The sequence below is a fragment of the Dermacentor silvarum genome, chromosome 1 (assembly GCF_013339745.2).
Source record: "Dermacentor silvarum isolate Dsil-2018 chromosome 1, BIME_Dsil_1.4, whole genome shotgun sequence".
Lineage (NCBI taxonomy): Eukaryota > Metazoa > Arthropoda > Arachnida > Ixodida > Ixodidae > Dermacentor > Dermacentor silvarum.
In genome coordinates, this window is record NC_051154.1 from 103,852,216 (window position 1) to 103,877,948 (window position 25,733).

Here is a 25,733-nt window from a genome sequence, read left to right on the forward strand (position 1 = left end):
TGGTATTTCTGAATGTAATGCAGTAGGTTTCTTTTGACTGTGTTTATCTTTATTTAGTTGGGCTATTCTGTTAGAAAAGGGGAGATGTGGCATAATCGTTCCTGTGTTATCGCGTTTAGTTCTTGTCATGCCACGGCCACTGATGCGATGCCCTGCGCATGCGATGCCCTGCGCATGCGATGCCCTGCGCATGCGTGGCATGCACACATATGTATATATACTACGGACCAATAAAAGAGGGGGTTCTTTCCCGTTCGTGTTCAAGGCGGTGTCGTTCGTCGCGGAAACACGACACAACCGTTTACTACATGCGGCGGCAGCTGATGTTGGTATATCATGGCCAGGGCCACTGCACACAAAACAGGATCGGCTGGCTCTTGTGCGAGCGCAAATGATTAACAGCGACGGGTCCATGCCAAACAACGGGCGGGAAGAGGGCTGTCGTATGCCACGCTTAGAGAAGCTTGTGGTCGCTGCCGCTTCACTGCTTCAGCATAACTCAGGTGCGCGGCGACAAGCTGCTAGCGGTAGGGCCTAAGCGACCTGCTCTTGAATCACGTGGCGGAGCATAGGAGCCAAGGAAGGAGGCTTCTGATGCTGCTGCTGGTGGTACGGAGTTTACGGCACGAGCGACAAGCTGTCGAGTCACCTCTGCCACGCACGAGTGCTTTGATTTACGTGAACATCGATCACTGTTCAGGGATGACTGCCAGCCCCGCGGGTGGCTCGTCGCGCTGGTAAGGACGCCGGGTCAGAGCTCATTGATTCCGCAGTTCGTCATGACTATGATACAGAGAAACAATTTCTAACACAAGGCGAGGGGACTTTGCAAGAAGCACATGAAAGACGTCATCGTCGATATACCCTTCATTATGTGCTGCATTTTAGCAGCATCTGTCATAGAAGCCGGCAGAGGTCGACGACGTATACTATGCAGCTGTTGAATGTTTCACCGGGATGTTGTGCCCGAATGTACGAACGTTGTTCGACGCGATTACTTCCGGACCGCAGGGTGGGCGAAAAGCCCCAAGAGCAACGCCTTGAAGCGGACCTCCTCTGAAAGTCCTCTTCGTGGTTCTTATAGCCTAATCTTGCCACGTCCGAGAGGTAAAAGATTACATTGCTCAACTTTGTGGCATCATCCCCTTGCTTGTGCGCGGTCACCCTCTCGTACGACGAGAGCCAGTCCTCGACGTCACGGTCGTCCGTGCCATTCAACATCGCGGGGTTTCTTTGGCGAAGCGTGCCGGAGCAAATGACGGTCGGTTGTGGTGGCGTCTGCGGGGCCGCATCGGCGGACGTGGTCGACTGTAGCGTGCGGAATCGGAGTTCAGGGTGCAGGCGTTGTTGATACCCGGCACCTCCACGAATTGAAAGGAGGTTTATTCTTCGAGGGCCGTAGGTTCAAAAGGTACGCAGCGAAGAGCACTAGTTCACGTAGAGTGCCTCTCTCGCGCACAGTTGGCGATCCTGTTTGCGCCTGCGATGTCTTATTCTTGTTTATCTTCATTATAATGTGTATAACCAAGGATTTGTTACGAGTAATTATATATCACTAAGCATAGTTATTCGTCAACAATCTCATTGTCACAGTCGTGGTACCGGTGGATGCATCCCTTCTTCACCACTATTGATCAATTCGCGTACTTCTTCCTGTGAGCCCTTTGTCCTGCTTAACCATAATGATGCATCATTTGTGTTTATGTGAATAATCCTGAGCTGAACCGAAAGTGCCGACTAGCTCAGGAACATGTGTTATTGAGTTAGTATTGTTCTATTTACTTTCCCTGTGCACCTGTGCGCGAGTACATGCCCGCTAGGGAAAATCTCCGCTTTTATTTCAACAGCCTGTTTCTATGTTGTTTCAGGGCATACGGTCTCATTTCTAGTTATTACTGTTAATATGAACACTACATACTTCGCAGATTTCATTGCGTTCTGGTTCCTAGGAATTACCAGTGCTGTGCGGGAGTAGTTTGCAACCTAAATAATCGGCAGCCTTCATTTGATTGATCGATTGTACTGATTTGCCGTTCGTGACATCAGCAGCTGCAGCAGCAGGAGCGCTGGTGCCGACGGCTTGCGACGTTGGAATTAAAGAACTTTACATCTGCGAGGAAATAATTGCCGTGGACAAATGTGTTCAACTTCTCTACAGGTGTAAAAGTTTCAGAAGAAATGTAACCCACAATGCACAGGTTGTGGTTTAGCACGTCGTCTCAAAATGTCCTTACTAGGGCTCCTGTTCTCTCTAGTTACTAGTGCTTTCATGGACCTAAATTAGGGCACTTCTGTTAACGTGGAGGTTATAATAATAATAACAATAATAATTATTATCATATAACTATTTCACCTCGTCAAGAGATGAGTTTGGAATGCATTCATCTCTGTTCTTCGCTTTACGTTTGTCACCTTGCCAAATATGCCCCCCCCCCCCCCCTGCAAAAAATATTCTGAAAGCTCACTCAGGTGAGTTATGCGACGTCACTTCTATAATACTATGACTATCTGTCGACATTCACATGATTACCTCTTATTTCATGGCCGATTTGAATTATTGTGACACTCTAATCAGCTGGTGCTGTAACCGATGCTGCCCAAGAGTCTACAACGTCAATTATAGTGAACGGAAACAAAATGGCACGACCACTTTTAGTTTGTTGCTCTTAAATACGATACATATGCCCTATGACTATAGCATATTGAAATCACTACAAATTGATCATAACTATCGCTATGTAGCCACGCATACGTGGCTCTCGCTTTGTTACACGCACCTTCACCCAGCACAGTGCGGTAGAGAGCAGTACGCAATTCTGCGCGGCCGTTGCACACCCCGCAACCATTGGCGCTCTTTCAGTCACGTGCCTCACTGCGTCACAGCACTTTGATGCTGCTCATTCCCGAACTATACTGCTCTCAACCAACCTGCTGCTCATCCCAGGACATCATCATCATCATTATCCTCAGATTTACGTTCACTGCAGAACGAAGGCCTCTCGGAGTGATCTCCGAGGACATATCTTCTTGCATATTGCTGAAGACCAAGCTTTGATCCACAAAATCCTAAATGCTATGGCAGTAAAACCCTTGCTGAGAAGCATATCGTGTACTGGTATCGATATCGGCACCACGATGCCTTTGGGTACACTGCCTCCTGTATCGTCCTACGTTACGAACCCGGGTACAACGCGACAGCTCAGTCATTATCTGTATCATGCTATCCATGAAAAAGAATGAAAAGGCACCATCAATATTTGCGAAGGGATGAAAACGACACTGATATCAGCATAATACGAGGTGTATACTTTTGTTGCTACCGTGCTCGTAATCTTTTTGCACACTCCGAGGCGCGCGTTGTGAAAGTTTCATTCAGGTGCATTTGACAGAAAACGAGCTATAAAAGAGAGAAGGAAAGCTATCATGTACGTTGTTCAAAAAACAAACAGCTGTAACACACATGCAAAAAAAAAAGGGGGGGGGGGGGAAGGTACCTTGGAGCCGCCTTGCTCCCCCATCATAAGAGCTTCGATAACGTTAATTACGGAGAAAAGTGAAACCTTTCAACGTCTTGAGCGATACGAGTTTAACCCGCAACCACATTCAGAGCAAAAGATGTCACGCTTTCTTTTAACGTTTATTTTTACCGTCCTTTGCTAAAAATTGGGACACTCATGGCACGCTTTTTTGGTTGTTTAGAGCGGATCGATAAACACGTGTCTTCGCTCACAGGAAAGCTGTCCTCCCTCGGGAAGCACAAGGGACGCTGTTTGCGCAGCATTGCGCGCTGTCAAGCGATGCTATGGAGAAAGACGCCGCAAACACTGGCGGCCTCCGCCATGCGCCTCACTACGAGGAGATAGTTGCCACAAACCAGCTTCACGTTCTTAGTGGTCGTATTAGGCTGTTTGTCCAAGCCTAGGCTGCAGTCGCGAGGCAATAGAGATCTATGCTATAGCATTAATGCCCGAGAGACGATAAGCGGGTAAATGTAGAAAGGCGTTTGCGTTAAAAGAGCCTTAGATACCCGTACAACGTTGAGAAAATGAACATCGCCACGCAATATAGAAAGCAAGATTACGAAAGAAAAAAAAAAGTGGTCAAATAAACTTTTTAAAACGAGACGATGTTGCTATTTACCTTACTTTCGCGGGCCGCCGTGTGCCGCCGACGCACTGCAGAGAAAGTCCCCAGCGACAGATACAAAATGTAGAACAAGTGACCCAGCGTGTATGCATGGCGTCACACGTATATTGCATAGCACAAAAAAAAAACCAAGGTTGTCAATAAAGGAAGCGTCGACCGTGAGTATGGCAATCTGCGCGCGAAACTGATTGGGTGTCCAAGTATATTTATTTGTGTAGGGGCGAACAAGAACGGTATTGGTATTAAGAGAAATACATAGAGAGAGAGAGGAAAAAGTAATTATTTCAGAACGGAATACCAAATCGGCGAATGGTGTGTTTTGTCAGCATGTAATCAGTGTTCTACACGAACATTTTACAGATACGAGTGGTAACGTTACGAAGCTCGTCATCCAGCAAAAGGCATATGTTGTTATGCGGGCAACGCAAGAAGCAAGGTACGTTTGCTATTACGCTGGATGTAAGGTCCCGAACTCGATAAATCAAATGGGTATCATTCGTCGCAGCTTCTCGAACAGCTGCAGGGAAATGAGCACATTCATTATCCGGACGGCAGGCGGAGTATCAGCGACATTGCTGAATTTCAGAACAGGACTCGCATGGAAAGTATGGCCATGCAATTTTCTGCTCGTCGTCGCCGCGTCTACTTCACGTCGCGCCGTGTCTATGCTTTAATGCCTGAATTCAGTCCTTTGTGTTTGCCGCTTCAAGCAGCAGCCACATGGAACAGATTCCATCCATGGTTGCAACGCGGGCACTGAACGCATCCTGCACACGAGCGTCGTCGTGGCGCCTCAACTTGGTCATAGGTGTAAACTTAAATAAATTCAGTGGTTGACGAGTCAAAACCACAATCTTAATATGAGGCATGTCGTAGTGGGGGACTCCGGAATAATTCTGACAACCTGTGGTCCTTTAACCTGCACCGAATGCACGGTAAACGAACATTTTTTGCATCCCGCCCCAATCGGAATGCGGCCGCCGCAGCTGGTAATCTTACCCGCGTACTTACGTTCCATGTGGTAACCGGGCGATGATCAAAGAAGCACCGGCATTAAGTGCTTCGGCTTTGTTTCTGCTGACGGAAGCGCCTGGTCGAGGCGTTATGCAGCGGTGGCGGGGTAATGTGAAATTATAGTCATCATAATGTCGCGACGTGAGCAAGCACCGTAAAAAGCAAATAAAGATAAACTCAAGTATTACCTAATTCCGCGCTCGAACAGTTGGCGCCATCAGAGAGAGAAAGAGAGAAATGAGATGGGAAAGGCGGCGAGCTTAACCGGAAGACAAATAGCCAGTTGTCTACCCTGCACTGGGCAAGGGGCAACAGAAATGTGAAAGAGAAAGCACACGCAGGTATAGGGAGAAAAACACGCACACGCACAGCCACAAAAAAAAAAAAAAAAGAAGAAAAGAAACGCGACGGTGGCATCGGTGCATATAGCTCTCGTAAGAGAGTGGAAGTGCTAGAGAGGAGAGAGCACACGTGCTTTGTATCATCATCATCATCATCATCATCATCATCATCATCATCATCATCATCATCATCATCATCATCATCATCAGCCTATATTTATGTCCACTGCAGGACGAAGGCCTCTCCCTGCGATCTCCAATTACCCCTGTCTTGCGCTAGCGTATTCCAACTTGCGCGTGCAAATTTCTAAACTTCATCATCCCATCTGGTTTTCTGCCGACCTCGACTGCGTTTCCCTTCTCTTGGTATCCATTCTGTAGCCCTAATGGTCCACCGGTTATCCGTCCTACGCGTTACATGGCCTGCCCAGCTCCATTTCTTCCGCTTAATGTCAACTAGAATATCGCCTATTCCCGTTTGTTCTCTGACCCACACCGCTCTCTTCCTGTCTCTTAACGTTAGTCCTAATATTTTTCGTTCCATCCCTCTTTGTGTGGTCCTTAACTTGTTCTCGAGCTTCTTTGTTAACCTCCAAGTTTCTGCCCCATATGTTAGCACCGGTAGAATCCAATGATTGTACACTTTTCTTTTCAACGACAGTGGTAAGCTCCCGGTCAGGATTTGGCAATGCCTGCCGTATGCACTCCAACCCAATTTTATTCTTCTGTAAATTTCTTTCTCATGATCAGGGTCCCTTGTGATTAATTGAATTCCTGAATTCTTGAATCCTGAATTCTTGTTCCCTTGCCAGGCTATTGAACATTATCTTTGTCTTCTGCATATTCATCTTCAACCCAATTCTTACACTTTCTCGGTTAAGGTCCTCAATCATTTGTCGTAATTCGTCTCCATTGTTGCTGAATAGGACAATGTCATCTACAAACCGAAGGTTGCTGAGATATTCGCCGTCAATCCTCACTCCTAAGCCTGCTTTGTATGTAAACCTACAAATTAACTAATCTCATCAGCACATCTGATATTATGCCGCCCAAGAGTGCAGTTGCCTTCACTTGGCACATACTCTGCTACGTAGCTTAGTGGACCACCGCTAACCTGTTTTATGCTTTAAACATCCTGCGCAATCGACTCTGCCTCTTAAACACAACTATATGGTATATTATCCCCTACACAGCGTTTATTCTCTAATTCACGCGTTTTTCTGCTTGATCGTGGGCCTAAGCTTATCATTACTTTTTTCATATTACATAAAAAAATATATATTCTAGAGTGTTACGTGCAAAAACCACGATATGATTATGAGGCACGCCGTATAGCTGGAGACTCCGGATTAATTTTGGTCCCCCGAGTGTCTTAAACGCGCACTCAATGCACGGTACACGGGTGTTTTTTGCATTTCGGCCCGCTCAAAATTTGGCCGCCAAGTTCGGGAATGGATCCCGCGCCCTAGGCTTAGCAGTACAACACCAAAACCATTGCATGCCAACCCGGCGGGTTTCTTGGCATATCGTTAGTTGTGCTCTACTATGCTTGTTTTAACCGTTCGCTTCAATAAACTCAGTCGTCGCTTCATACTCTAAACAGCTCGCCCATTGTTTTGCCAAGTGTGAAGAAAACAGAACCAGACCGAAAATAAGATCGTTACCTGGAGTGCCTGTAAAATTAAACGAGACAACGGACTCTGCAACAGCCATTCTCAGATAAAAAATCTGTCGCTGCGCAGCTGCAACCCTTAAAAAATCGCGGCACGTCTCGTATATGTGCTCTTTCATATTTCCCTGCCTGTACGCTCTTAATTATATGAAAGAGGATTTTTTTTTCTTTCGTTCGTTCGTTCCTTCTTTCTTTCTTTTCTTTTCTCAACGTAATGAAATGCTGGTTGCACGTTCACACAGTGGCGCTTTTCTGGCCACTTCAAGCAATAAGCATGCTCGTGTGTTATCACAGTGCTTGATCTCGCATCCATTGTCGAGACAGACAAGCGCTGCTGCCCTAAATGAACGTCGCGTGGAATATAAAAGCAGCGAAAACTACCGGTCTGCCTTTTCGACTGCACAACGCCGCTTTGTCTCCTTAAATGAGTTTACGACCGAAATAGTCCGAAAGGTAGCTGAATATGAGTGCCTATATGTGTATTGAAACGATAACAAAAGGCGTCAAGGTTAGGAAGATGACGACTCTGAGCGGCAAAAGGAAAATCTAAAAATATGTAAAACACAGCAGACAGAGAGTTGAAACAGGCAGATATGCGACCAAGACAGAATGCAGAATAACAACAAAAAAAGTGGAGCGAAAAGGCTGAAAAAATACAGTCATGGACTTGAGTGAATAATTAACAATCCTACGTAGAGAACGAGAGTTCGATCCCCTCAAGCAAGACCCAGCAAGAGCTCACAGTCAGTATATATATATATATATATATATATATATATATATATATATATATATATATATACGTTGTGATCTTTGCGCTGTGGAGAGCAATTTTGTTCCAGAGATTTGCAGATGGAGGGCGGAAGATGGCGAGAGAATAGGTTGGCTGCTTATTCACGGCTCGCTTCACCGTATCGTGCGCACATTATGCTTGTGCTTTTGAACGCAAGCGTCGGACCGCAGGGTTAGCTCAGCCGACCGTTACGTCCTCTGCTGGCCGCCGTTATTTTCTTTTTTTCATTTCATTTTTTTTTTTCTGTGCCTGTCACGGAGCGGCATATTTTCGAGAGTTTTCGAGTGGTTTTGACGCTGATTAGCGACACGTCGATTTACGGGCGTCGAAAACGTGGGGTCCTCACTGTGCAGTGAATAATTTCGAGGCATCGACACGCCGAATTACGGTCGTCACAAGCGTCGTGGCCTCACGGGGTGGCATCCCGATTCGAGACGCGACACGCCGATTACGGACCCAGAAGTGTGCGTGTCCGCGTGGTAGTGCAGGGCTCGACCTTGGCCCTTGACCTTGGCAGAGAGGGGAATCTACCGGCCCTCGTCCATGGTGAAAGGGGCGCGGCCAAGACCTTTGGGAGGAGTCGTGAATTAATTAGGTGAACTCTGCATACCGACAGTTCCCCTACATAGGGAACTAGGGAAAGGAGAGGCTATTTAAGCGCAGGTCTTGGGTCCTGCTATTTAGTCCAGAAGCTGAACCTATGCGCTGCTGAGAAGCCGTCGAGGGGCTAGTGGCATCCAGTATCGCCTGGGCCGCCTGGCCACGTCGGAACTACGAGGAACTAGTTAACGTACGAAACGACAAACCAACGTCTGCAACGAAGGTCATGGTAGTTCGCCTCAAGTTAGCTCAACCTGCTTGAGAGGAGACGTCAAATCTAGACTCCCGGCAAACCCAGCCCCCTCAACAAGATCGGCCCGCCAGCATTCTTCGGGAAAGCTCTGCTCGCCGAGTTCACGGTTTATGGACTTGCTGCTGCTGCCCGGCCATGCGTATGACACCATTTGTTTTCTTTTGAACTTTTGTTTTAGTGAAATACTGTTAAGCGTATTCTTGTGTATTTGATCCTCGCACTGTATCATTTTTATATCTGCTGTTATTTGCTCGTATTTATTTGTCTTCATCATGGTGTTATATTAAGTTCAGGTGTGTTAGTCTGTCTTGTGTTTTTTTTATTTTATTAATTTGTGTATATTTATCTGCCGATAAATATACTGTTTTTTTTGTTTGTTTACTCCTGACTCTGACTCGCTCACTGTGTTCTCTCGTGTACGAAACGACCAACCGGCTTGTCTACCCCGTCGATCGACTTCGCGCCGACGGCGAATCGCTGACAGCTGTGACAGTGCCTTTAGTATAATTTAATTGCATGTATTAAGTGGCCTTTTCCTAGCGCCCCGTGCTAGTCTACTTTCCCTTGTTGATTCTCTAGATGGTGCCTTTGAGGGCCTCTTCAAGCGGCTTACTTCAAGCAGCCAAAAAAAGACCAAGCAGTGTTGTGACTGGAATGTTATCTTACATTTCCTGCGTTTTTCTCCGGAAGTGAGTCATCCCACTGTATTGTGAATTACAAGGACTTCGACTCGAAAACACATCGAGCTTCTACGAGTGTTGCGTTTCTTCCTGCTATTGCTGGCTTTTGTCTTTAGCGTACTTTAAATAAACGAACAAAAACTGTGCATTGGAAACGAATACGATAAGTGCGAGCATGCCAGAAAATTTTTGAGGAATTATGCGATGCGTCTTTTCAATAAACAAGGAACAGTCTTCAAATGCCTACAATAAAGTGCGCCCTTTGTATATAGGAATGCAGTAGTCGAACGTCTGCGAAATTTCTTTGCAACAGGCTCAAAACTCGAGATACGTGGCAGGCTACTTAAAATATGTAAAGTTCAATCTATTACAATGAGAATTAAGTGGTTGTGAGAGAAGGTCATCCACAATCTAATGTAATAGAAACGGAGTCGTAGCCACGAATGGGTATTGCGTGATGCATTAGAAACGAAACACATAACTCTATAGGTTACTATAGGGGGAGGCGACGTTTAGCTGCGGCACCAAATGCGTATTTATATAAAAACGTTGTGAGGCGAGAAGGTGGTAAAGACTTCCGACGCTGCTCGACGAGTGTCCCCTTCTAATCTCGTCGAAAAGCTCCGAGCCGCCCCCACAGGCACCGGCAACAGTCACCAACGCCACGCGGTTCGGGCAAAACGCCAACGGCGTCGACAACAGTTCTGAGCGTTGCTGGTGTTGCGGCATGTCCAAGTTTATACAGCTGATAAAGCTACTATCCTTACTCCATATAGCTTTCGACTAATTTGCTATCGCAATTGATGTTTCGCCTTTCGGGTGAAACTGTGGCATTTTCTGTTTATAAAAGTTTATAAGGAGTAGCGTGCGTCACCCATAATGCCAATATTTTCTGCCCACACATATTTTCTGCTCTGCTTAAATACATTTAATAAAAAAAGAAAAGAAAGAAAGCCGCAGTCCTTCAATATGGCATGCCTCATGATCATATCCATCCTCGTCAGTATATTTTGATACACCCTGACAATATCCCGAGCTGGCAGAATGAGCTGCAAATATTGCTCGTGCCCAGCGACAACCATTGCGGAGCTGATTTCACTGTATCATTTAACCCGGGAAAAGATCGCAGGTGCAGTCTGGCCTCGTTATCTTCTAGCGCGCCTGCAATCTTTAAAAAATTAAGTCATGTATAGTCCGTACCCGTAAACCCCGCAGGACGCGAAATTTAAACTTTCTAACTTGTATAGTCCGCGGACTGTAGTCCAAAAAATACGGTAATATTGTCTGTACTTGACCCGCTATCAATGTTGACCAGCTTCTACATGAATCAGTGAATGATTCTTGCACATAAAATAATCTAGGCTCTTCTACTATAGATCTCCACTACTAGTCCACAAAACATTTAAAAAAAGGAAAGAAAATGCAAATGAGCTGCTGTCCGTAACCGGAGCAAACCAAAAAAACCATTGCGAACGTTTTCGGTGTGACCCCGGTGCATGGCTTAATTTGGATCGAGCCACCTAGTTCCGGCATTTTTTCCGTCATAGACAGATACTGCAGATTAAGCCGACTTGGTTAACATATTCCGCTGGCTCTAACATGAGATACACGTAGTAATTCCTTAAGGAGATTACTTTAATGTGGACACGGCCACTAAAAACATGCTACGGGTGCGCAGAGGTGAGTCCGGAAGCTTTCGCCCACCGCAGAGCACCTGTCATCCCAACGCGCGAGACCACCAGCGATCACTGACACACCGAGTTCAGGTGGCCCTCGTTTCATGCGGCCGGCCCAGGGCATAGCGGCAATTTTTAGCCCGCGTACAAACGACTCTTTTCTCTGGAGGCAAAGTAGTGGGAAATGGCTAATGATGCGTTAATACCTTAAAAATGGAAGAAAAAATTAAGCAAGAGCGAGACGTTGCAAAAAAGGTGCTATGGGCTGCGGCGCTTTCATCTTTGCGCGCTGGCATTTGCGCTTAAGCCCCGGCCATTTTTCTCTTGGTCGCCTCGCCGTTTTGCACGATCACTTCGCAGATATTTAAGTTTAAAGGCGCGAGTGCTAATTACATTGCCAGGCGCGCGGCGCCGTGTAGTTAAGACGGGGAGGCACTTTTCTCTAATGAGACCGATAGGGGCACGCGCTACACACACGCGCGCTCACGGGAGGCGCGTCGTCCAGCATCCGCGCGAAACGCCAAGGCGCCGCGGCGGCTAACAATGGCCGCTCTTCCCGAACGGGCACCGAGGCGGCGGAGGACTCCCCGACGGGAAGAGAGCGGTGGCCTCGATGCGAGGGCTCTTTTTAGCCCCCGCGGGCTCTCCGCCTATCTTTTGCTAAAGTGGTTACCAATTTGGTTATTAAGCTGATGTGTTTTTCCCGGCGTCTTCGACTAATGACCCTGCCCTTAAAGGGTGAGTGCTCCAGATTATGGCCCGCAGGGGTTTAGCACCGCTAGAAACGCGAGGGCGAGTAAAACTCCGACCAGTGACTAGGACGAAAAAGCGTCCTCGAAGGCGGCGCAGATTTCGAGCTGCTTCGAGGGTGCCCCGTATCAGAGAGCTGTTGCGCGTCGTGGCCGCCAGTCGTCTCCAATGCTGCGCGAAATTTCTCCGGGGAGCGAACATTCGCGCCTCCAGTGGCAGCATGTTACCGAGCGACGGCTTAATGCGCCCTGGCGCTGCCGCACGTGCGCGTTCCCAAGTAAATTGCAAGAGCGACACGAACCTTTAACGTCCTCACTTTAATTGTTGCAGCGAGCGAAGCATTCCAGCTATCTTTTATTTATTTTTTCGCTACACCACCAAGTTGGTGTTTCCTTATCACATTTTTTTTTAGCGACAAATAACTCCCACGCTCACACTGAGAGTGTATGATGCAGGAAAACGTTATCGTGCTTTTGATACTAATAAGGGCTTCTTTTTTTCAATTTCGCATCGTGTTTTATCTGCAGTAACGGAGGCGAAGGTAAGAACGTGCTGGTATACGCTTTTTTTTTTCCGCTTCTTCTTCTAAATCTTCCTGAACGTGCAACGGCAATGCAGGTCTTCAAGCAGACGTTCAAGTTCTTAGAAAGGGAGAACCAAACTTGAGTGCATCGAGAACGTCGTTAAAGTTCCACATCGAACTATTAACGACAGTTACTGAGTGAACGCTTAGCTCAAGAACTGAATCTAAGTCAGAAGTCTTTCTCTGACGGCAATAAGCTTGCAGACAAGAGTTAGAGATCAAATATAACTTTTTAGTAGGACATAAAAGGAATACTAAAGAGTGGCTTTAACTGTGCGCACATCGAATACGCTACGTTGGTCTGATGTGCTGTCGTAAGCTGTAACACATTGCAAATAAAAGAAAAGTCGCTGTTTCGCCCGAAAGGCGAAGCATCGATAGCGATAGAAAATTTGTAGAGAGCTATACGAATCAAGGATAGTAGTTTAATGGGCCGTATAAAGTTGTAAACACTCGCTTGCTAACTAAATAGACAAGCACAGTGTCACGCGTGCACAGGCTAATAACATGGACACATCTCGCTCGATGATCGCGGAAACTCGCAGTGAAAACGCCGGAGTGAGGAAGCGCGCTAGTAGTAGCAGGCAAATTGACCTTCGCGCTGTCTCTCATCTCGCTTCAACACGAACTAAACGTCGAAATCACAGCGCATACGAAGCTACCGGCACTCGCCGCATGCACTTTGTCCCCATCGCAGATCGCTTTTAAGATGAGGCCCTCGCGGGTGCGCACTTCGCCCACATCGCAGATCGCTTTCAAGATACGGCACCCGCGCGGCCGCGCTGTGAGCAGCAGCCGACAGACCAGAACGCACCCCCTCCCCCCCCTCCTCTCTCTCCGTCTCCTCGCCCCCGTGCCTCGCACGCGAAAGAAGACCGCGCACTTCCGGCCTGCCTTCCTCCCTCGCGTGCGCTACATTGAGCCGCGATTGCCGGTTCAATCCCGTACGCTTTCACTCGCACACACAGCGTACGGCGCGCGGCGACGATTTTATCGCCGTTGGACCTTATACAAAACCTCACGGCGACGGCGACGGCATAAATGCGCTTGGAGTGTCCATATAATTGCCATCGCAATAAAAAAATTCAATAAAGTTGGGGGGGGGGGCAAGAACAAAAGAACCATCAAAGCGGCAGTTGATGTTTTTTTGTTGATGTATAAGTCAACCTTCACTCGAACAGTGGGTCGCACTCTCAAGGGGAGACTATATATGTAAGGGGCCGTCCGAGAGTCTGTGCTTATATGCGACATTGATAAATCGGATGGGGAGAAACGAACCTTTGCACTTTTTAACGAACAGTTATAAAGGGCGTTCGTATGCACGCCCATTGCGTTCTCAAGTGCAACGTGGTAGGTTGTTTGGAGGCTGTCTTTTTTTTTTCAGATATGGAGAGGCGAGCAGATCGGGTCGTTGTGATTCCCGTGTAGACGATACTTTCAGAAAACATTGTCACTGGACCTGTTTGAATGAGCCTTGTTGTCACGCAATTATTCGCAACGCTCAATGGTTAGGCAACAATTATTTGTGTAGTGCCCACAGAGGACCCCACCTTCGCATCAGCTTCCAAATTAGCGCGAGTACCTGAGCAAATCAAAATTACAGAACTTACATTGTAAATTTAAGAACTGCTCTGCCAGCACAGATCAAGCTTTTCTCTTGTACAAATAATTAAGAAATGTGAATTTAACCTGTCGTTACTCTATTTACGCGTGCCAAAAATTGGCGCACTATCGGCATTATGTTCTCGGGATTCTCTTCCGTGCTCCGCTATGCAAGGCATAGCGGCATAGCAAGGCATGCTAGGCGATTGGACTTTCATAGCTATGCAAGTCCCTTTGATGGACTTGGAACCTTCGCCGCTGTGTTCCATATATATCCGAGACAGGCGAAGCGCGACCGCAAGTATCTACGAAGTAGCCAGAAACAAGATCCTGAGTTCTATCCTTTCCATTTATGTGTACGAACGCTTACTCCTACACTATCGGAATGGCAGATAGCCCGACGTGCGACTCCTGTGGGTGCGAGGAAACTATATTGTGCCTGTTGTGTATCTGTCCTCACAACGACCGCCTTTCTCCGGACGATTTTAAACCAGCTGGACAAGAGACCATCTTCTGAGTCAAAGATACTCGTAACTTGGATTCATCCGTCGCTGGCTTAAGACGCTATCCGTGCACTCGTGGAGTTCTTGAAGTGCACCGGACTGAGTGACCGATTACAGTCCTGTGAATACTCTCGCGTTCCCGCACTGTTCATTGTCTCCCTCATTCCTTTTTCAATTCTGCCTTTTCCTTACCCTCAGAGTAGAGTAGTAAACCGGACGTTCGTCTGGTTGATCTCACCACCTCTCCGCTCCTTGCTTTTAATGTGTTAGCATTCTTAGAGTACTTTACGTACTGTCTGTCTGTCTGTCTGTCTGTTTGTGTCTGTCTGTCTGTCTGTCTGTCTGTCTGTCTGTCTGTCTGTCTGTCTGTCTGTTTTCCCGCCTATAGTTCGGTCACTGGGTAGTCAGTGGTCGAATGGGTAGCACATCGTGCTGGTTTGTTGAGGTAACAGGGTTCGAAACCAACCATCGGACCAACTTGGGTCACTGAGTATGTGACAATGTGTACATACGTACCACTCCTCAACGAATATATTTCATGCCGACATGGGTCGGCGTGAAATATACGGAACTGGAGATGGGTAGGTACCGCTGCTCGAAGAAACTCTTTGACGCCGACTTGGAGCACTGCGTATGTGCCACTCGGTCTGTGCTGGGGTTCGATGAACCTCTTTGACGCCAACTTGGGTAACTAGGTATGTGCCACTGGGAATGTGCCGATCTACAATGACAAATAAGATCCCTAAATGTATCCGATGCTGAGCCACGAACCACGTCACAAGGGTTCCTCAAGGACAGAAACCCAACGCATTAGCAGGCTGCGCCACAAATGCACTGTGTATGTGCCGCTTTCAATGAACGCCTTTCACCCCAAAGCTTTACCGAGCTGCGCTATGAATGCAATGGGTGTGTGTCGTTCCTAAATGAACCTCTCGCCAATTTTGGTCAACGAGTATGTGCCACTGAGTGTGCGGCAAGCGAGGGGTCCATTCCGAGCGATCGCAGGCACTGGCGCGCCACGCTTCTCGTCTCGAAGGCCACGCGCGGACTTCTCGGCAGTGCCACTAGATGGCGCAGCGTGGCCAGAAAGAAGCGCAAGTAGAGGAGCTCGGTTGCCGCATGAAGCGTTTCTCGGTGTTCGCACGCGCCGGCGCGCCATGAATTTCTGGGGCCACGCGCAGGCTTCATGGCGGCGGTGCTAGATGGCGCCCAGTGTTCTTAGGGAAGCGCGAAAGAGCAATCCCGCTGCAGTACACGCATCATACATAAGTCGTTTTTACGGTGCCAATGCGTTGTGTCGCTACATTGGTTCAATGCTAAACGCATACCGTCGACAGTCATCGTGAGATGAGTTCCGCCACTTTCTTTTTTCTCTCTCTGTCCTCACGTATTCATGTACTATTATAGTGTTACCGTCAAATATGAACTATAACTACCGCGTGATGAAGTTCAGAATGGATAACACATTTAGAGTGAATGGTAGTTATATTGCCGTTCAGAAACTAAAACAAAATCATTTTTCAAATACTTTTCTTTAAATAAGAAAGAAGTTTTTCTGCTCAGTCTATGTAGGACATAGCAAGGTACGCTTTGTCGTAAACTGCCCTAGAAACCCGTATAAAGATGTGACACTTGCGTCTTAGATTTCATTTTTTTAGCACATCTCTGTGCTAAAGGACATATTCTCTCTATGAAGTACCGGTGCTACAGTAAATATAGACAGGGGCACATCCCTAATAGCAATGCTTTCTCCTACACAATTCTTGTGCGCGAAGGTTTGCATTATCGTAATACATGTAATCTAGGAATAATACAGTATTAGAGTAATAAATTTTAGATATGCAGTAGTACATGTGTAGTACTGCATAGATGGTTAAATATTGGGTCAATTCATCCTTTCACAAGTTCATCGTTAACTCATATTATCGTCAAGTACATCACCATTATTATAACGCTGTTTTATTGTACACATAATCTTAATGCAGGTGCGCTAGCACTCACAAATGTGAGCTATATCCATGGTTATGATGAAGCAGTGGCTGATAGAGTCCGGTGACCGGCATCAAAGAACGGCTTTGCTGCTGCACCTGGCCCCTTCCTCTTTCGCGGTCTTTTAGTGTTCGTTAAAAGTTACACACACAAAAAAAAAAAAACACAGCGCGCCCCGTTTTCGTAAAAGAGCGGCGTGATTGCATTATCAATTGAGCGCAAAGGGCAACGCATGGGCAGGGCACGCCGTTTGGAAAGGTGCCTACCGTTGTGGAGGCTGCGAAGAGAGGAGCGGCGGCTGTTTGCTGGCGATATGGGCCGCCAAGGCGCATCCGTTTTTTGCCCCCTCGCTGAGCCCGTTTGCTTTTACTAAATGCGCCTTGGGAATCGTTAGCGGGCCTGCTCGTCGACGCACTTCTTCTTCCTTGCCGGGCGAGGAAATGAAGAAGAGTACAAGCCAAAAGCAGCGCGGCGAGTTAGAAGTCGATTCATCGACATTCGCCGTTCGCGAGGAGCAAGCCGTCGGTTTATGCGCTCCGGAGGTATATGGGCGTGAAAGGCACTCGGCCGCCGAGCGCAGTAAACCGGTGCGCTCAGAGTGCGGACCAGAGGCTGATGCGGCGCCGGCCCCCTATCGTCGCAGCATCGCTGTTTTGATCTGCTCTCTAGTGTCAAGTACAGGAGTTCCGTCTATTCCTGTTTTTTTCGTTGCAACGAACGAAGAAATAGAGACAGGAAACACAACTGTTTCGGGCCCGATACAAGGACGTTTTATCGCCTTCTCAAGCGATTTAAAGGAAGAAATAAAGGAATAAAGCCAGAAAAAATATAGAAATGCATATACGCTTTTCATGGGAGAGACAGGCATGAAAACTTCTTCGTATGACTATATTTTTTTATAAGTGACGGTAAGCTTGCTGAGTCGCAAAAAAAAAGGGGGGGGGGGGTAAACAAACATCATGCTAAATCGAATATGTTCGTGTATAATCGCTGCATTTCGTATGCGCCTATTGTTGAATGGCGAAAAAAAATGTCGCAGTTTCGCCCGAAAGGCGAAGCATCAATTGCGATAGCAAATTAGTAGAGAGCTATTCGGAGTAGGGATAGTAGTTTTATCGGCTGCATAAACTTGGACACATTCGCTTACTAACTGAATTAACAAGCGTGGTGTCAGCGCGCACAAGCAAACATGAATAGATCACACTGAATGACCGCAGACAACGACTGTCAAAACACTGGCAGCAAGCGCAGCCGCCGCAGCGGGCGAAGGTTCGTGCGGTCTATTGTTTCAACGGAAACTGAGCGGCGAATGCACAGCGCATACAAAGGTCAGAGCCGTGTGGAGATAAAAGACGGTGCCGGCGACCGGCCGCCACAGCCGGGCAAAGTACAAACGCAGTTGGCAAAGTAGAAGCTGCCCCCCCCCCCTCCCTCCCGCGCTGCCTTCCCGCTTTCTTGCTTTCGCGTATGAGATTGAGTGGTCAGTTCCCCTTACGCCCGGTTGCAAGATACGCATTTCGTGCCGCAGCACAACGTCGCCCCGCCCCCGTCCCTCCCATGCTCCCACGGCCTTTCGCGCGACGGTCGCGTTTGCTTTCCGCCGTGCGTTCGCTCTCAATGATAGCGCGCGGGGGAATACGTCGCGCGGCGATGATTTTATCACCCTTGGACTTTATACGGAACCTCACGGTGACGGTGACGGCGACGGTGACGGCGACGCCAACGGCAGAAATCCGGTTCAAGTGTCCATATAATTGCTATCGCAATAAAAAGTGATTGGTTACCATCCCGTTGAGGCAATCGCTAGGTAACACCCGCCGCGAAATGTACACAAACGCTCTTATAGAAAGGTCCTTGTACTTACTATAACTTAAATTAGGAATAGATTGTTACGTATGTTACTAACGTGCTAGTAATTGCGTTTAGTAACACTGGTTTTAGTAAGTTTACTAAACAGATCCATATAGTAAGTGTTACTAATGACGCTTAGCGCTAATGAAACTTCGAAACTCAGCAGCTGTTACTAACGCAGTCTAGTGGAGCTTACTGTTAAGATTCACTTTGAGCGGCCATGCCCAGAACACGTGCAAAGTCTGTTACGATTCACTTTGAGCGGCCATGCCCAGAACACGTACAAACGCATGGGAAACGGCATACTTAACGATCTCGCTCGTCAACATGAACAGACGTGTCCGTCACGTGGTTCCGAGGAATGTGCGAAACCTGCCATGCCGCCTTGCAACCAGCTCACCCCCGCTGCGGACGTTCACCCCGCTATGACCACCAACCTTCGCAACTGTCACCCACCCTCACTACTTCGTCTGGTTTGCCCTGTCCTGCAGTAGGGGCAGGATAGGGAGAGAATGCCCGGATGGGGGATGGTATAAGAAAGCCAGCAAGCAGCCACGTGGAGAAAACTTTTGCTTTGCCCTATAGTGTGGCATGCACGCTGAACCTTTCTCGTATGTTTTCTTTGGAGCACACCGCTCATCAGTAACCATGTATTAAACTTGTGTTATTTGTTTTTACGTCGGCTCGTCTTTCCTGCCGGACCCTCTCTGATGGTCAACCTGGTTCGAGCTCCAAGCAGACGTTGTTGAAGGTCCACCGAAACCCGGCCCGTAACAACTGGTGGCAGCGATGGGATCCATCAAATCCCGACCCGCTATGCAACTGGATGGCAAGTGGTGGGATACGGATCTACGAGCCTCGTCTACCAAGTCGCAACGTAGTAGACGAGATATAAATTCTCACGAGCATATACATACATAAATTCTGACCTCGACAGAATTTATGTATATGCTGTATTGACAAATAAACTTTGAATTTTATATATATAAAAAAAAAAACTGAATGCAGCGTTTGCGATGGTCTACGCCAGTCTTGGCTGCAAGGTGATGAGTGTGGGACTTTCTTTGCTGAGTTTTGCCAGGTTTTGTTGAACTTTTAAAACAGAACGGGTAATTCAAGCTATTATTGTCGCCTAGTTATGTTGCGGCAAGATAGTTGTGTACAGTGGAGAGAGCAGCACTGAAAACAGCCATGAATTTCAAGTCGTTGCGTAAACAGGAGTTGTTGGAGATACCGAAGGAGCTGCGCCTGGATGTCACTGACGCACTCCGAAAACCAGAGTTGATTGAGGCTATTCTTGCTCTAGAGACTGAGGATGATGAGCTTAAGGAATGCCTAGAGATCATTAGAGAGAGGGAGATTGCAAAAGGTCAGGAGGAAGCGCGTAAGGAACAGAGGGAACGTTCCGCCCTAAAATCCTAAGCTTCGGTTTGCAAAATCCCCCGCACTGTTTTTCAAGCTTTATGGACAAAGTATTGAGAGGACAGGAAGAGTTCGCCTTGCCGTACTTCGATGATGTCGCGATAAATTCCGCATTCTGGTCGGAGCACATGCAACATCTAAGCGCAGTGTTAGCCCGCTTGCGTGAAGCCGGCCTAATTGTCAAGGCACCAAAATGTCAGATTACGCAAACGGAATTAATCTATTTCGGTTAAGTAATCAGACAGGGCCTTCGCCGTCCCTCTGAGCTAAAGGTGGCGGCGATACTAGATTTCCCGCAGCCCCGTACAAAGACCGATATCTGATTTTTCTTAGGAGTCGTAGGGTACTATCAGCGGTATATCCCTAAGTATCTAGCGCTCTGACTGATTATCTTCGAGAAACTGAGCCACAGCGCGTCCTCTAGTACGAAAATAAAATTGGCTGTGGCTTAACTCAGTTATGCCTGGGTGTGCGTAGCGAGAGGTACGGTTCATCTTATTGTTTAGCTTGGTTCTCTTTACGGTTACATCTTTATTGTTTAGCTTCGTACGTCTGAGTGTTTAGGTTTGGTTGGTACCTCGCGTTAAGCTATGGTTGCATTAAAGACTAGACAGTTTTAAAGTGTAATGTATTTATTTTTCAAAATCTTCATCTTGTTGTTGCTCAATTGCCACAAAGACGGCCCTATGGTCGGTGAGGCGGGCGGATAAAGGGTTGTCGTCCAGTGACTTGAACACGTTTCGGGTGCTATCATTTGAATCCACTCGCCTGGCCACTTCGTACTTACGACGCTTCTCGAGGCGTGCGGCTCGCTCTTCCTTCGTCTCCTCGGCTCGCTGCCTCCTCTTGGTATCGTTCCGACGACGAAGCCTCGCTTCTTACAGTCTCTCTGACTCGCGTTCCATGCCTGCCAACGAATCCCACCGAGCCGCCCCTTCTATATATACGATGCAACACCGGCTCCTCCTTTGTTGTTGCAACGCGGTTTCACCGGCTCCTCCTCTGACGTCATGCCAGATGGCGTGGCGAGTGGCGCTCCCAGCTGCGGTGGTTGCTAGGCAACGGCTCAGCTCGCGGTGCGGCCTCCGGCCACAGCGAAACGACGATAATACGGCCAATGTAGCTCTCGCTACAAAACTCGGTGCTCGAATGACCCATTCAGCGAAATGCCGCTCCACTAACGTGGAACCTGGGGAGGTGCGAAGCATGCCGTGATGCACCGCTAATGGGCTCATACTGCCTTAAGCAGTGGCTCATAGCCACGTAAACGCGGCCTCCCCATTACCACGACAGAAGAGAAGTGAAATTCTACATTGGAATGATGAGCGGCAACGCAGCCAGCTGCGGAAGACGACGACGACGACGAATGTTGGAGCAGTGTCACGAGCGCGTGCCGAACGCGAGCACGAACCGCTTGCTTCAACGCAGTCAGCTGCGTGGAAGACGACGACGAACGCAGGAGCAGTGCCACGAGCGCATGCCGAGCGCGAGCACGAGCCGCTTGCTTACCGTGACTATGACGACGACGACGATTACCACAGGAGACGCCGATGTGACTTTACAATTGCTAGTAGGTACAGCGGGGGGACTTCCGGTGGAGGTCCTAGGCGCCTTTTGAGCCCCCTAGGACTTATGAGGCACTGGTCTGGCACGAAACGGTCTTTGAAGGGACCGCCAGTAGTTTGTCCGCAGGCGCGAAGACAAGCGGGTGAAAGAGAGAAAATTGCGTCCGCTCTTGCGCAAGCGGATACTGTTCGCGTTTGTACCCCGGCGCCGCGCCGCGGTGCCAGGCACCGACGCGAAGCGGCGGTCGTTGAGGCGTTGCGGAGCGCAGCGTAGCAACACCCCAAATAAAAAAAACTGCTCCAGTCAGGTAGACTGCTCCCTCCCTGATAGTGAGATTATACTTGGATCATCAAAACAGTGATGCGTTTGTTTAGGAATACCATCGTTTCTCTCTCGCACCCGCTTGTCCTCGCGCCTGCGAGAGACAAACGATGGTAGCAAAGCGCATTTTGCCGTCGTCGTAGTCGTCGCCTTGATGTTCCGTATAAAGTCCAACGATGATAAAATCGTCGCCACGCGCGGTGCTTTGTGTGTGCGAGTGAAGGCATGCGAGGGTGAGCCGGCAACCGCAGCCTAATCTCGCGCACGCGACAGAGGAAGGCGGCCGCAAGCGCACGCTCTTCGTTCACGCGCGAGGAATGAGGAGGAGGCGAAGGACACGGGAGGGGGGGGGGGGGGGGGGCGTTCTGCTTACGGGGCTGCAGCTTGTATTGCCATAAACTCGTGTGTAACTAAAGGTATTATGTAGCTGTTGTGACGTTGAATATGCTTTTTTCAGGTTTGGTAATGACAGACCAGCCGCGTTAATTAATTTATGAAGCAATACTAGCACAGCAATGTCACGACTAGTAGATAGTGGTTGCAAAGAGAGGTCGAGCTTTATTTTGGTTACACTTGACAGAATGCTGTAGTTGCTTGTAATGAAACGGCTCGCTCTATTCTGGATGCCTTCCAGGAGGTCCACGAGATATTTTTGAAGCGGATTCCCAATTATAATCTTATTGTTTATCTAATTATTTGTCTAAGTATTTCTCTTACCTTTATAGCTCACTTCAAGACAGCACAGTTACGTACATTATTAAATTACTGTTTTATTTCACGTCTCATTCACGAGGATCCACTGCTGTTGTTGTTCCTTCTTCTCTTTCATCTTCCGACCAGAGCGACGACTTCGGGATCGGTAGACTCACGTTGTTCTAGACGGCGCTTACGTTGCATCTCGGTCCTTCTAGCTCGTCGTTCAGCTGCAAGACCACGAGAAGGACCTACTTTGTCCATTCTACTTCACAGCGATGAAGCACCGACTGTTCTTTCCAAGCGTCGATACAGAACTGATTACGTGCCTCCATAGAGTTCCTCTCCGAGTGCCGAGCTATGTCGGGCGCTGAAGCCATCCGCTCCGCGCCGCGCTACCTATGCGAGTTGGCACCGCGCCAGCTGTGCCGATGACGTCATCCGCAGAACCACTCACCTATTCTTATCTAGGTCATCCGCCATGACACCTGCGCCGCTGATCTCATTCCTGATGCTGTGCCGAAGTTTATCACCGAGCTTCATACACCCACATCGCGAATCTTGAAAGTGGGGGCCTATATATGCAGTCAGACGTAAAAAGAAATGCACAAATGACGAAACTAAAGAATAACTTAAACTATGTTTACAGTCTGCCACGTTCTTCCTATCCTAAATCCCCGTGATGGCCCAGCGACTAAGCGTTGTGCCGCTAAGGAGACTCGGCTGCGAGACCTCAAATAGGGAGTGCAATGCCAAAAGGCCCGCGTGCTGGAATTTTGATGCATGTTGAAGAATACCAGGTATTCAGAAATTAGAGCCCGAAAGTCATATGCGAGACTGTGACGCTACAAACGTATTTCCTTCAAGATATAAAAATCTATAAATCCTGGCCGCTTTGCTCGCCTAGAACGCTGATTCGCGGGTGAAGGCTGTGGGAGTACTCACCGATCACTTTTAGCAGGACGTTTCCCGTGTGCTTCTGGTTGCGAGAGTCTGTAAATCTGCAAACGTAGTTGCCGTCGTCTGATACTTGCTGCACGTTGCTGATTGACAGACTGCCATCTGGCTGGACACGCTGCCGGTGGTTGAATGGAATCTTGTTGCTTCCTGCAAAATTGACCCCAGCGCTTGCTTTGATTTACAGGCGATGCGGTACAGGCGATGCGGCGATGCGGAAATCTTTGAATTTATTTTTGTGGAAAGTAAGAAGCAGAGAGATCAAAAGTGATTTTAGAAGACCAATATAAACGATTTACCATCTGCAGCTTGTACATCCACATCGGTTATCTATAGTTAACGCAGACAGTATTATTTTGCAAAGGTGCGAAGTTGCTTGAAACGCGTCACACAACCTTGCGCGCCGGTTGCACGGGCGCGACAGTACATTTTGACCGACGTTCAAAGTAATTGTACTGTTATATTCATTTGACACATATAGTGAAAAATGCGCTTCCACAAAGGGTATTCCCTTACGCTACATAAAGATGCAACCGCAATCACAGACAATTATAGTTACTAAAATCATATTAATACACCAGAACATACTCTACACTTGGCGCTGTGTTGGCTTAGATCTAGAAAAGATGCAAGTATACTACCTTCGTTTTATACTACTTTCGTTTTTAGTTGCACGCCCTGCTTACTTTTCCGTGTATTAAAAAAATAAACAAATGGAAGAGCACGGAACCAGATACAAAATGTCGCGGGAGGTGGTAAAGACCCCTAGACTGTAGTAATATTTACTAAAAAAACGTGAACCTATTGCACGAAAGTTGTCTACAACATCTCCGACACATCAAACAAATTCAGCAGAGAAATCCTAGAGCTTATACACTCGGACAAGCTCCGAACAATCAGCTCTATTTCAGTGCTAGAAATAGCGATTCCTGAAGAGTGACGTTTCAATACACTGGAAATAAAATTTTAAAAGCAGCCGTGAGAGTTCGCTGCGTAACCCACATTTCGAGAAAAAAAAAGATTTGAGTGTCACACTAGAAACACGTGTCACTTAATATTTTCTGACGATTGACTGGTCCCTCGTGAGATGTAAGACCATAAGAGCGCGTATTCCAAAAGTGCAGTGGCGTTGTATAAGAAAATTAATGCCCCGACCCCCCCCCCCCCCAAAAAAAAAAAAAAGCCGAGGGGGGGGGGGGGGAGGAGGGAGGAAGCGAAGAGAGGAAAGGCAGGGAGGTCAACCAGACGAACGTCCGGTTTGCTACCCTACACATGGGGTAAGGAAAAGGGGGAAAAAGCCGAGAGACTACAAGAATAGGCTATGAGCAAAAACGCGATACATGAGGAAAAGCTCCTCATTCGAAAGATGCGCCAGGCATGATAAAACAGTGCGCGCGAGTCAAACTCAAGAGTATTGTAACGTCAAACATTGGCCTATAGTTGGTTCAGCATGAATCAAGGTATTGCAGCGTGACTTCTTGAACGCGCACTGAAGGGAAGAACAGACAAGAACAAGCGCTAACCTTCAACTGGGGTTGAAGTCAGCGCCTGTTCTTGTCGGTTGCACCCGATTCTTCTCATTCGAGAAGTCGCGCTGTTATACTTTGATTCATGCAGAACTCAAGCCTATATTGTCATCAGCAGTGCTATGGAAATACCTATGAACAACTATAAAGAAAGGCAAAATGTGTATTGGTCAAACGACTGAGCACTTGCACCGCACCGACACGGAACCTATTTTTTTTTTAATTCCGTTTGATTATTTGGGACAATAGTATAAACACAAAATGTATTCATCATCGATAAATGAGCTGTGGGTGAGCGTCCACCGCTTTTGGTATTTCTTGCGTACATCTCTATTTGTGGTTCACATTTATTACGGGCGCAAAACTCACCTTTCTCCCAAGAGACGGAAGCCCAGGCGGCGACGTACAGCGGGCACACGAGGCTCACCGACTTGCCCTTGAGTGCCGTGACGGAACTGACGTCGCGCATGACGCGCAGCCCCTTGGACAGCGGCAGAAAGAGCTCGTCCTCTTCGGAGCCCGCCACCAGCGCGGCCTCTTCCTCAGCCAGCGCCGAACGTCGTAGGAGGCGCGCGGCCGCCGGCGCCCGCCTCCCGGAGAGGCGCCGTCGGCAGCCGCCGCCGGCAGGCAACGCGCCGGCCGGTCCCGATGCGCCAGTCCTCCCGATGGGGCTGTTGTCCACTGCACCAAACAGATGGGGAGAACAACGGCCATTGAAGAAAGGACTTATCGGCAGTTTGGAATGACGAGAGAGCTGTCAACAAGCTTTCGAGGCTGGTTACACACGCACGCACG

At 48.0% G+C, this 25,733-nt stretch overlaps 1 protein-coding gene across 1 annotated transcript in view; it reads right to left on the bottom strand.

Moving 5' to 3' along the window:
- Positions 1 to 25,733, bottom strand: part of LOC119452676 (Down syndrome cell adhesion molecule homolog) — a 270,087-nt gene that overhangs the window by 244,050 nt on the left and 304 nt on the right. The window contains exons 2-3 of the mRNA XM_037714673.2: positions 25,308 to 25,619; positions 23,401 to 23,562 (exon numbers count right to left, since the gene is read on the bottom strand). Coding sequence (XP_037570601.1) covers positions 23,401 to 23,562; positions 25,308 to 25,619 — 474 coding nt within the window. The remainder of the gene's footprint in view (positions 1 to 23,400; positions 23,563 to 25,307; positions 25,620 to 25,733) is intronic.